This window comes from Nelumbo nucifera, chromosome 2, assembly GCF_055504915.1.
Source record: "Nelumbo nucifera cultivar China Antique chromosome 2, China Antique-T2T, whole genome shotgun sequence".
Lineage (NCBI taxonomy): Eukaryota > Viridiplantae > Streptophyta > Magnoliopsida > Proteales > Nelumbonaceae > Nelumbo > Nelumbo nucifera.
The window spans coordinates 52,366,134-52,377,748 of record NC_142650.1 but is presented as its reverse complement, the minus strand read 5'-3'; the positions used below and the strand labels follow the sequence as shown (position 1 = coordinate 52,377,748).

Here is an 11,615-nt window from a genome sequence, read left to right as displayed (position 1 = left end):
TTCACTGTATATGAATCTCTCAGCAGGAGAGGATATGTTTGGGATGAGCGGCGGGAATCATCAGATGGTTTTGTGGACTCAGAGCTTCCACGACTCATGTTTTGACCTTCGAGAAGTTACGTGCCTAGCCTACGTGACTCTGGGGTCTCAGCTCTCAGGGATATTTGAGCCTCATCGCGTCGTTTTTGGGTAGAAGGTCGCTACGGATCTGTTACAAACAAAATGTGTACAACGACCTACGTAACCTAACCAAAAGTAAAACATCACCATCAAATATAAGCAATCAAAAGTTCAAAACTAAAACCGTCAGATTAGGATCCTTATGATAGTAGATTCACCAAATAAAGCACCGTTTTCTGTCCGTCTATGGTCTACCATCCTTATCCTCACTCTGAGGCGAGTTGAGGGGTGATCATGGGCTGGACCGGGCGGGCTTTGCACCTGTGATAGAGGACTATACCCTAGGCCCTGGTTCGGGGCCTGAAACATAAGCCCTGTTCCTGGCCTGATTCGGGCCTATAGCTTTAATAACAGGCAATCGTTATCCACCCTAAGATTCTCAAAAGAACTTGATTATAAGAAATTTGGTCATATAAATTGTTTATACAGGAAATCCGAGATCTTGAAATATGTTATGTAATCTTAAGTTCCAAGGATTTCCAAACAAAATGGCATGAGAAAATTGACAATGGACAAAGAGATGCATGAGAGATTCTTCTTCCCCATTGCACAAAACATAGAGTTTGTCTGAAGATTCTTTACTAGAATAAAATCATTAATTACTTTCTAGAAAAATAATTGATAACGCGGAGGAATAGTAAGTTTCCAGATTTTAGATAAACAGAACTTGAGATCAAATGATACATTTGGAAGGGGAGTTAATTGTTTCTTTTTGTATTCCTCCTTTACTGTATATTTTCCAGATTTGTGACTTGTCTAGACCCAATCCATTTCATTGTTTGAGGGGAAAATAGGTGTTCTCAAAATATTTGAAGCTTCCTCTGTTAAGAAGAGAGAACGAATTAGGATAGTATTTCACTTACCTGAAGTAATCAGATGAGAAATATTCATATTCCGAAGCTGAGGAGATAAGGGAAAAGATATCCAGTAGAACTTATTATTCAGTTGGATCTAAGGAACCTGATGAACAATAAAGGAAGATTTCTCATTTACAAGATAACAAATTTCTGAGGCTAACTCAATAATTTTTGGGCAAACAGCTTTTCAATAGATGGAACCTAAAGAGACCATTGAATAAGGTATAATGTTATGATTTTCGAGATATTTTGACTTCCAGACCTAGCCCATAACTTATGTTGCTCATTTAGATACTTCTAGGCTATTTTTCTTAAGAAGGGCATGATTTACTAAATTTAAATTTTTGAATCCTAATCCTCCATAAAATTTGGGTAACATAAGAGTGTGCCAGGAACACCAACGATAAGGGTGTTTTTGAGAAGAGAAAACACCCCACTAGAAATCCCTAATTATTTTGTTCATGTGGTCTATGGTTTTCTAAGGAAATTCAACAAGACTCATGGAATGGAGAGGAATAGCTTGAAGGACAAATTGGATTAAAATTTTGGGAAAATTCCTTATCAGTACCTTGTACTTTGGCTCGAGTGACAATCTGGTCCCCGAACTTTAAAATGCGACAATTCAGTACCCAAACTTTCAAAATGTGACAATCCAATACCCAAACTTTCAAAATGTGACAATCCAGTACCTGCCATTAATCAGTCCATTAATCAACCATTAAGTGACATGTGAAAAATCAAAAATGCCCTAAGAATGCCATCTAATTCTCTTTATCAACCATGAACTGTTCCAAATTCTAGTTTCTTCTGAACAGTCACCAACTTTTTGAATAAAAGAGGCTAGGATTTGGGACTGTTCGGTTTTTTGTCAATGTTTGGATGGTTGATAAAGATAATTAGATGGCATTCGAAGGGCATTTTTGAGTTTTCAAATGTCACTTAACGACTTATTAACGGACTAGTTAATGATAGGTACTGGATTGTCACATTTTGAATGTTTGGGTACTGGATTGTTGCATTTTAAAGTTCGGGGCCAAATTGTCACTTGAGCCAAAGTACAAGGTATTGATCGGGAATTTTCCCTAAAATTTTCTTTCCCGCTTGACTAATTGTTGAGGCTCTCCAATTATTTAACTTGGACTTAAAATTTTCAAGAACATAGTTCAGCCTATCATGCTTATTATGGAGCCAAAATAGTGGAAGACCCAAATATTTGGAGTTCCTATTAAGAGGGCCTATATGAAGTGTGATGTCTTGGATGAATATTTTTACTACAAAAAACACCAATTTTTTCCATGTTGATCAATTAACTAGAGGCATATTGAAATTTAAGAAGAATTTGATTTAGATTATCTATGTCTTCCCTATGGGCTCGAAGGAATAACATCACATCATCTGCAAAAAATAAGTGGAAAATTTTTGGGGAAGAAGCAGTTATTGAAATGCCTTGTAATTTTCCCTCCTGTTCCGCATGAAGTAGAAGATGGGATAAACCCTCCATAGCTATTATAAATAAATAGGGAGGCAAATGATCTCCTTGTTTAAGCCCTCTAGAGGGACAAAAATGTCCTTTTGAAGTACCATTTACCAGTACTAAAAGGAGACTGAAGAAATGCATTCATTTATAATCTGACAAAAGTCTTTTGAAAAGCCAAGAAGAGATAAAAATTTCAAGGGAAAATTCCATTCAAGACTGTCATAGGCTTTTGACATATGTAATTTTAGTGCGATAAATCTTGTACCTCGTTTTTTGTGCTTTAGGTAGTGGAACATCTCCTGAGTGATAATGGAATTGTCAAACATGTGACGACCCGGAACAAAAGCTACCGGATTTGGGGTAATACATTTATCTAGAAGAGTACGGCGTCTGGAGCCTATCAGTTTAGCTATCACTTTGTAAATGACATTACATAAACTGATAAGTCTGTAGTCCTAGACTTTTGTGCACTCTATTTTTTTAGGAATAAGACAGATGAAGGTGTGGTTCAATCTTCGCAGAAGTTTCTTATTTCAAAAGAATTCTTGGACTACCTATACTATTTCTGACCCCATCATATCCCAACACTCCTTGAATACTATGGTTGATACTCCATCTAGCCCAGGAGATTTCAGGCTTCCTTTATGAAAAAGGGTCGATTTGACTTCGTTAGATGAGGGAATATTTAGGAGCAAATTATTTTCCTCTTCAATATTTACCGGATTAAATAATTGTGGTAATTCCTCTATTTAGATCAAAAAAATAGTCTATAAAAATATGGGCAATATCCTCATGAGAAGATTTCCAATTATTTTGATCATCCATAATTCCTTTAATGCAATTCCTTTTCCTCCTAAACAGGGTACTCTTGTGGAAAAATTTTGTATTTTTGTCTCCCAAATGTAACCATGTGTGGCGGAATTTTTGTCTCCAAAAGCTTTCAATTTGCCACATAGAAGTTTCATACTCCTTATACAGGCTAGTCAAGATAGGGGAATCCTCAGATTGTTTAGCCTATATGATTTGAACTTCTGATTTTTTTTTTTTATTTTATCTTTTGGCTCTATAAAGGAGTGTCGTCTCCAATTGATTAAATTCTTCTTAATTCTGTCTAGCTTTTGAGTTAGTCTATAAGCCGCATGTCCATTGATTTGACAATTCCAACCATCCTTCAAAAGTTGTTTACAAGAGTTGTCAACTAACCACATCTCATAGAATCTAAAGGGTTTAGGCAGATTTAAAATCTGAGGATTTAGATTGAGAAAGAGGGGATGGTGATCTAAACCCCATCTAGAAAGTCAAATTTCTAAGTATCCCCTGATTTAAGAAATTGATTATCCTTATTCCTATTATTTATATGTTGTCAAAATTACTTTTAAGTTTCTTCACAATTGTCTAAACCTCCCTTTTCATTAATTTTCCACCACACTCCATTCACATATGATATCACGTGATTAATATATTTTTAAAAATTTTTAAAATATTCTTTCTCCGACATCTTTGAAGCCTGAAGGTAAATTTTGCTTGTGCTCCAAGGGAAAATAGTGAGAGAAGGCAGAAGGGAAAGAGAAAAAGGAAATGGGTGGTATTTGTTTCCCTATATTAACTCTGTTTTTTTTTTATTATTTACAGTTTCAGAGCTGTTTAAAAAAGGAGATTCTAATTTTTGGAATGTATTGGAGAGATGCAAAGAGTTTGAAAGAGCTGAAGAAGGCTATCAATTTTGGGTCAATGATGTCGAGATCTTAAAACAGAGCAGCCATCGATCCCCACCGCTACAGTTCCACCGTTTCTCTCTCTCCTTCTCCCAAGCCCTTGCTCTCACTCTTCTCGTTGTTGCTACCTCACCTAATTTCCTAGTCACTAAACATTTGGTAAAGATAAAATACAACCCAAAAGAAAATTGTTTACACCACTTCTTTTTATTTTTAGTTTTCACTGCCAAGATTGGGTAAACCACTTATCCTTGCAATAAACACCTAAGCTACTTTATTAAATCAACCATATCACCCTTTGAACAGTTTCTTACAACTTTGCATTATCTCCCCATAAAATAAAGTATATAAGTACGAAAATATTCTCGATGCAAGTTGTAAAAGCTATTCGAACAAGCATTTCACTGACCCAAATCGAACTCTAACGACCTGTGGAGAGAAGAGACTCTACAACCGATGATTGAGTGGTTGTATGCTTGTAATCCCTCGGGAAGGGCAGGACATACTAAACTCGTAGAAGCTTTCACCGTGAACATACATAAGACTACTAGCAGTCTAGCACTAACCAACAGTGTATTCAGAAGAAGAGCTTCTCCCTTCAAAAACTCCAATACACGTCGCATGTTAAGCCTAGCAGTTGGAATTGAATTACAGCAAAGAAGCCTAAGCTTCAACACCAAATCCATCTCCTCAACTACATAATCACCCCCCCCCCTCCCAAATTTGGATCTGCTGTCTCAAGAATTGTCCCTCTCCAAAACGACAAGACCCAATTAACCAAAATAAGATCTTTCTATAGGCCTTTTCCCACAAGCCACTTCGAGAATAAAAGCTCCAAAAGCAAACACACATGTACTTGGAGCCGGTTTACTAGTTCTAGTGATCTCTGGTGGAAGATAACCTAGTGTCCCCATCACATGTGTTGTTTGAGGATCTGTTCGTGATCATATAACCTTGAGAGCCCAAAATCCCTCTAACCTACCATTAAATTCTCTATCTATCTAATAAGACATTGGTGGATCTTACATCTCTGTGAACAACAATCTTCTCCCAATTTTTATGTAGATAAAATAGTGTGGATGCTACCCCTTTGATGATTCGCACACTAATAGAAGCTCTCCTTTACGCCAACAATAGCCTATAAGAGTTGTACTAAGTTCTAGTTTCGCAATTGACCGGTGGTAACAATCTCGACAATGAATTCTCTCATTCCTTGCCTTGATTAGGGGTGAGCAAAAGAAAAAACCGAAAAATCGAAATGACCAAAAAAACTAACCAAAACTGAACCGAAAAAACGGTTAATTGAACCGGTCGGTTCGGTGTTTTTAAAAAATCGAAGGTACCAGTTCGGTTTCAATTAACCAAGATAAAAAAAAAAAACCAACAATTAACCTAACCGACCAATATACATGTTTTTTCTATATATTATATGTATATTTATATATAAATTATAAATTAATAAATATGCATTATATATAAATATATATAAATGCATAATATATTGTATATTATTTATTATTTAAAATATAATATTTTATATATATTTATAATTTTTTATTATATATTTAATATATTTTTATAATATATATTATAAAAACTAAAAAACCAAAAAATTGGTCAACCAGTTAACCGACTGATTTCGGTTCGATTTCGATTACCGATTTTCCAAAAACTGGTACTATCGATTCAGTTCAAAAAAAAGTATCCGAACCGTGAGCACCCCTAACCTTAATTCATGAGATACTTTCTTCACTACAAACTTCCACCTTGGAAGTGGGTACCGAAACCCCTTCCAATTCCTGATTCAGTGTTGGCCACAACCCACAGGGCAAGGAATTATTCAAATCTCTTTTTTCTTCTCCTCCGTTATATATAAAAAAAACCACCGGTATTCGAATCTTTCTATTTTCTCTTCGTCTAAACCTCTCCCTCCTTTTCACATTTCTTATTATACTCAAATGAATAACAAAAAAGAAAAAATAGTTAAAAAATATTTCAATTGGCGATTGTATTTTATTCCATCTTGTCCGATGGTAACATGCCAGTCTTTCAAATGGTTGTGAAGGCTTTAAATTACTTTTGAAAATTTAAAGAAGAGTAGATTTGTCAATTATCAGAAAAGTTAAGAATATTTTAAGATGTCATATAACTTATTTTAAGACAATATCTATTATTAAGATAATATGTATTAATTATATATAACTTATTTTATATTATAAGTGTTATATTTATAAAATATAACATAAAATAACATATAAAAAAAGAAGGCATGAAATATAAAATCCTCCCCTGTATTTTAAGTCTAATAAAACCCTGTCCTAACATTTTGAGAAAAGGTGATAAAGATTTATATTGGCCTATACGTATATCTTTCGTAGCATAAGCCTTGAGGCATGACACGTATGCTTGGTCTAACAGGGGTCAGAGCCTCAAACCAAGACCCTGATGCTTAAACCCTTGTCACGGCATATGTTTTATGATTCAATGTTTTTTTTTTTTTTTGGTATTTGGTGTTATGCACCATTAATAACTTCCCCTTACCCTTTTTTCCCAAAATGCTGGTTGCAGGACTTGATTTCACGTCAAAAGCTGGAACAAACCACACCAACGAGCCAGCCCTCGTTGGTTCATGGCTCAAGACTTGGGCCTTCAAAACCATGACTTAAGAGTGTGTTTAGTTAGTAAGATTGCAAATGTAGAACCAAATTATATTTGTAATCCAGTTCAGTTTTGCAATTGTTTGATAAGAATAGGACGTCGCTTTTGCATTCAAAACGAGAGTCAAAATTGATCAATGTAAAATAGGTATGTTTCAGTCTTAAAATCCTTGTTTGTACCCATATGACAACTAAACACCATACAAAATGTATCATGCAAAACCAAACCAATTTTGCATTCATACGTTTTTTTGGCCAAATTTGCATTTATATCAATACATATGCCTTTTACACTCTTACCCAAAGCAGCGGAAAAAGAAAATGTTTTAAGTAAATATAGGTAGCTCAGTAGCCTGAGTAGGCATATCTAAAGATCTTGATTAGAATCAGAGTGATAATCCATCCTATGGAATTAGCCAGATCCTAATTTTGCAAACGATTAAGTGATCAGCAATTCAGCATGCCCCATGAGGTTTTCCAAATGAATAACAGAAAATGTTGAGCTACAGCTCTTGAACTGCAAAAAGCATTTCAATGGTTGAATATGTTATCCAAAAACTCTTTTTTTCCATTGGCAATTTCTTAATTCTGGGGTATTCAATTCTGTACCAACTTAATTCAATTAGATAAAGAATCGGCCTAGTTTAAAAGTTTAATCAAAGGGCCCTTACAGGCTTACACCTTTAGAAAAGTTAATCACATCAGACTATTGCCGCATAAGTTACAAATTTTAATCCTGGGTGGAACTGACTCACATTAAAGTCCTTGTGACACATATAGGGAAACAAATAAATCTTTCTGTTTAAGAGACAGAAACCTATTTCTGCCATACAATCAGTTTTTCAATCATGTCACAAGATCTAAAAAGGTTTAATGATTTTTTTTTCTTAGTTTAGGATTTGTTAGAAACATTAGGGAAGGTTCACAGAATTTTTTTTCCTTTTCCGTATTTAGTTTATGCTCTCGTCCTCCAAATAGACTGCACCCCATACCAAAAATTTCTTGAACAGATCACAGAAACAGATCGAGTAATGGTCTGTGGGTATACAAGGCATGTAAGCTCAGACCGAGTAATGGGCATGGAGATGGGCCATTCAACTAGTAGGATTTCATCTGCAAAATATTAAGACTTTTGAGAACAGTTTTAGCTGATTTGAGCTCTAGAGTCTCCAATGCAACCCATAGCTATAAGATTACTCGTTTACTCTGAATCTCTGATTGATGGTGAGACTTAGAGTCTCCAATGCAACCCATAGCCCTTGCATTAATTTGTTTTCCTTACTAAGCTTGGCTAAACAAGAGCAGATCTTTTATTGTCTGTTGTCTCCTTAATTTGATAAGTGAGACTAAAACTTGATTTCTGTAATAAATCCGCCTGCAGTATTACTTGAATGGTTTTCAGAACAGTAAGAGCGAACACACGGTTGAAGGAGATATCGGCTTCTTCAACTTACAAGAGGGAAGAGGGGGTAAAGCCAAGTATGTCGATTACGGAGACTAACCGAGAAGAAGAACCCAAAACTCAAAACTTTACAAAGATCAGGGACTGTACCAGACTCACTCAATGGGAAACATAACCTCATTTGTCCTCAAAGGAGGCAAAGTGAGCCAAGGTGGATTATACCTTGCTAGTAGGAACTTCCCTGTAATCGTGTACCCATCTCTCTCCAAGCTTTGTTTCAGCTTCTCTGCTTTCTCGTTCACCACCTTGTCTGTTGCCACTCCTGAAAACTTGACCACCCCGTACTTCCTCTCCCCTTCCTCCTTGATCACCACCCTCTCGTCAGTTGGCTTCGGAGCCTCCTCTGCCTTGGTGTACTTGGACGGCAACACGAATTGCATCGCCACCATCTTCTTTTCACCGTCTCCACCGCTCTTGGTGACGACCGGTGCTGTCATGGCAATCTTCTCAGCAGTGGTTTCCGAAGTTTGGGTTATAACGGGAGCTGTCATTGCAATCTTTTCAGGCTTTGTGTTCTGTGGTTTGCCCAAAACGCCAATGTAGTTGGCTAAAACAGTGAAGCCGCCGTCAGGGTTCCCTCGAAATTCCGACGGGTCGTAAGTCACTTCTGCCACCACTGAGGAAGAGTACTTCCGAATTTCATAGTCTGTGGAGGATTGGAGAACTTCAAATTTCGGTGTTTCCACAGTGATTTTCCCAAGGACCATACCCATCTTTCTATCGAAATTGAAGAAGTATGAGAAAAGTGGACACTTGAATTAAAGAAGGGAGCTTTTTTTTTATCAGGACAGACTGATTTCTGGTTATGGATCGAGTGAGATGCAGGAAATTTGATCTTTATAAAGATGGACTGACGCAGAGGATGAAATTTCTTGGGCGGTTCTTGTTAAACAGGACAGAAGATGTGGAGACATTTGGGAAATGAGTGGCGGTAATCGTGAGATCGTTTTGTGGACTCCGTGTTTCCACGATTCATGTTTTCTTCTGAGAAAGGATATTGATCTCATTGGAAAGAATGCTATGCTGCGACCACGGTTTCAGCATTTACTTGTCGACTTTGCGAGACCCGATAAGACACGAACGAATGGTAGCAAAGCCAGCAGGGGAGCAGCAGCAGATGTTTTCGGATGTAGGAACAGACACTGTGGACTGTGGAAATAGGGCAGTGAATCTAATGGGGCGGAAATTATGTAAGTTACGGTGTAGAATTGTAAAATAAATAAAAAAATCAATATCAAATAATTTAATTATTTTTTATTGGTTCATATTTTATGATATGTATTTAACAATTACATTAAAGAATTCAACAACATCAAAAATATAAATTCTAACCTCTTAACTTATTATTGATTTACTTTCTATTTTTGAATGCAATTTTTGCACCATAAATTTTGATTCTTCAAATCTTACGCTTATTATTCACAACCCATCTTGCGAGCTTATGGGCTGGGTTGCAAGATCTGGGGACAAAAATTCTATAATATCAGAATTACGTGAAATTGGGAATCTACATTTCACTAAAGCAGCATGGATCTTCTTCCATGGAGAGGGCTGTTCGTCCAACAGAGTTTTAACAATCAGTTTTACATCTAATTCCACCACTACCTTATAGATCATCCATACCATTTCCCATTATAATGTCTTTTGGGCACCAGAGCTTCAATTTTGAGGAGCAAAATAAATGAGCCAACAAACAGCTTTGCCACCTCAAATTTTGCCTTCTGTGATCTCTGACTACTATTCCCACACCAGCAACATACTCCATTGATGTTTATCTTCGGTTCAATAATCAACTTGTACCAATGCTTGAGGTCAACACCAACCTCCGAGAGGGGAGAAGCTTCCAGAGGCAGTGACGTGTAACCTCAGCTATTTGCCCCTGAGAGGACATAATCGTGGATATTGGACATGCTGGAGTGTTGTCAAAGACAACTCTGTTTCTTTGGTTCCAAATATTTCAACATTAAATGGCACCCTCCACCAATAACGAGTGATCAGTTGGACCATCTTCCCAGGGGAGAGAGGGGGCGTCATTCCCATACCCCCCATTCTCTTAGTCTTAGGCCCTGTTCTCTTTCCCGTAAGTTACTTATAGGGACACTTATCATTCATGGTCCTTTATTTCTCATGCAAATACAACAATGGCCCTTGTAGTCATAAAAATACATTATTAAAGGGGACATTTTTGTACTATCCAAGCGTTAACAAGTTATTTACTCACCTGAGATATGGGTATTACTTACCCGAATAAGTGACCTGATCTCCACATAAATTTAAAAAAATAATACGGGTTTCTTGGTCAATGGGAATCAAAATTTCACTGACCAACTCCCCCTTAAAATCCAAAAGGCAAACAGACCCTTTGGCTGTGTTTGGTTTGAAGGAAAAATAGGGAAAGGAAGAAAAGTTTAGAGAAACCTTTACAAACCAAACATAGTCTTAGAGGTTTATCAACATTGCTTGAGTTGAATTTATCCCCGTATGGGGACCCAAACGAAACACAGCGAGCTAGGGGGCAATTAAAGAGCATATGGTCGATAGCCTCTTCTTTGTGAAGATAAAAAGGGAACGAAGCCTCGTACTTATTCAGTTTGTCTACAGGGAGTTTGGAGACCAGCAGGTATATTAGATAGTGACACCATAGGAAGGTGATTCAACGGAATCTTCTTATATTTCCAAATCAGCTTCCATATGGGGTCTCTAGAGTTACTAGAGGCACAAGCCTTCTCTTCCATCCATCAGAGATGAGATTTCATCCTCGTCCCAAGTGGAGGATGAATTTGAATTGATCAATCTTGACTGAATTTTTGTTCTTGATCCTGAATTTTACACCAAAGCTGACATAGTGTATCATGATTGACCGACCAATTATTACGACTGGAACAGTCATGAAAGCAGTTGTTGTTTAGGCTCAGTTTGGAAGGAGTACAAATACAAATTTGTAGAGTGCAAAACCTTGTATTTTGTATGTATTTGCACAGTATATATTTGTATTTGTACTCCTACCAAACTGAGCCTTAACATCCACTAGCATTTCTTTTACTTTTACAGTGGTTTTCCAAAGATACTTTTGAGTTAATATCTTTTAGCTGCCGGACCCACTCCTCTAGTTAGTGTTCACTGGGCATGAAAGTTGTCTTGCAAATAATTTACTATAACAAGTAAATTCAGGCAGTTTTTTATTTGAACTAGAACTTCAGACGTTTGATATCATCTTCACTACCCATTAAGAGGATGAACAAACAAAACATTTACCAAAAAAAAAAA

General features: G+C 36.7%; 1 protein-coding gene across 1 annotated transcript; it reads right to left on the bottom strand.

Annotated features, from left to right (window-relative positions):
* Positions 1-7,639: 7,639 nt before the first annotated feature.
* On the bottom strand, positions 7,640-9,218 carry LOC104601173 (uncharacterized). The gene has a single exon (XM_010264416.3). It carries the CDS (start codon positions 9,059-9,061, stop codon positions 8,444-8,446), a length of 618 nt encoding a protein of 205 aa, XP_010262718.2. The 5' UTR covers positions 9,062-9,218; the 3' UTR covers positions 7,640-8,443.
* Positions 9,219-11,615: the final 2,397 nt, after the last annotated feature.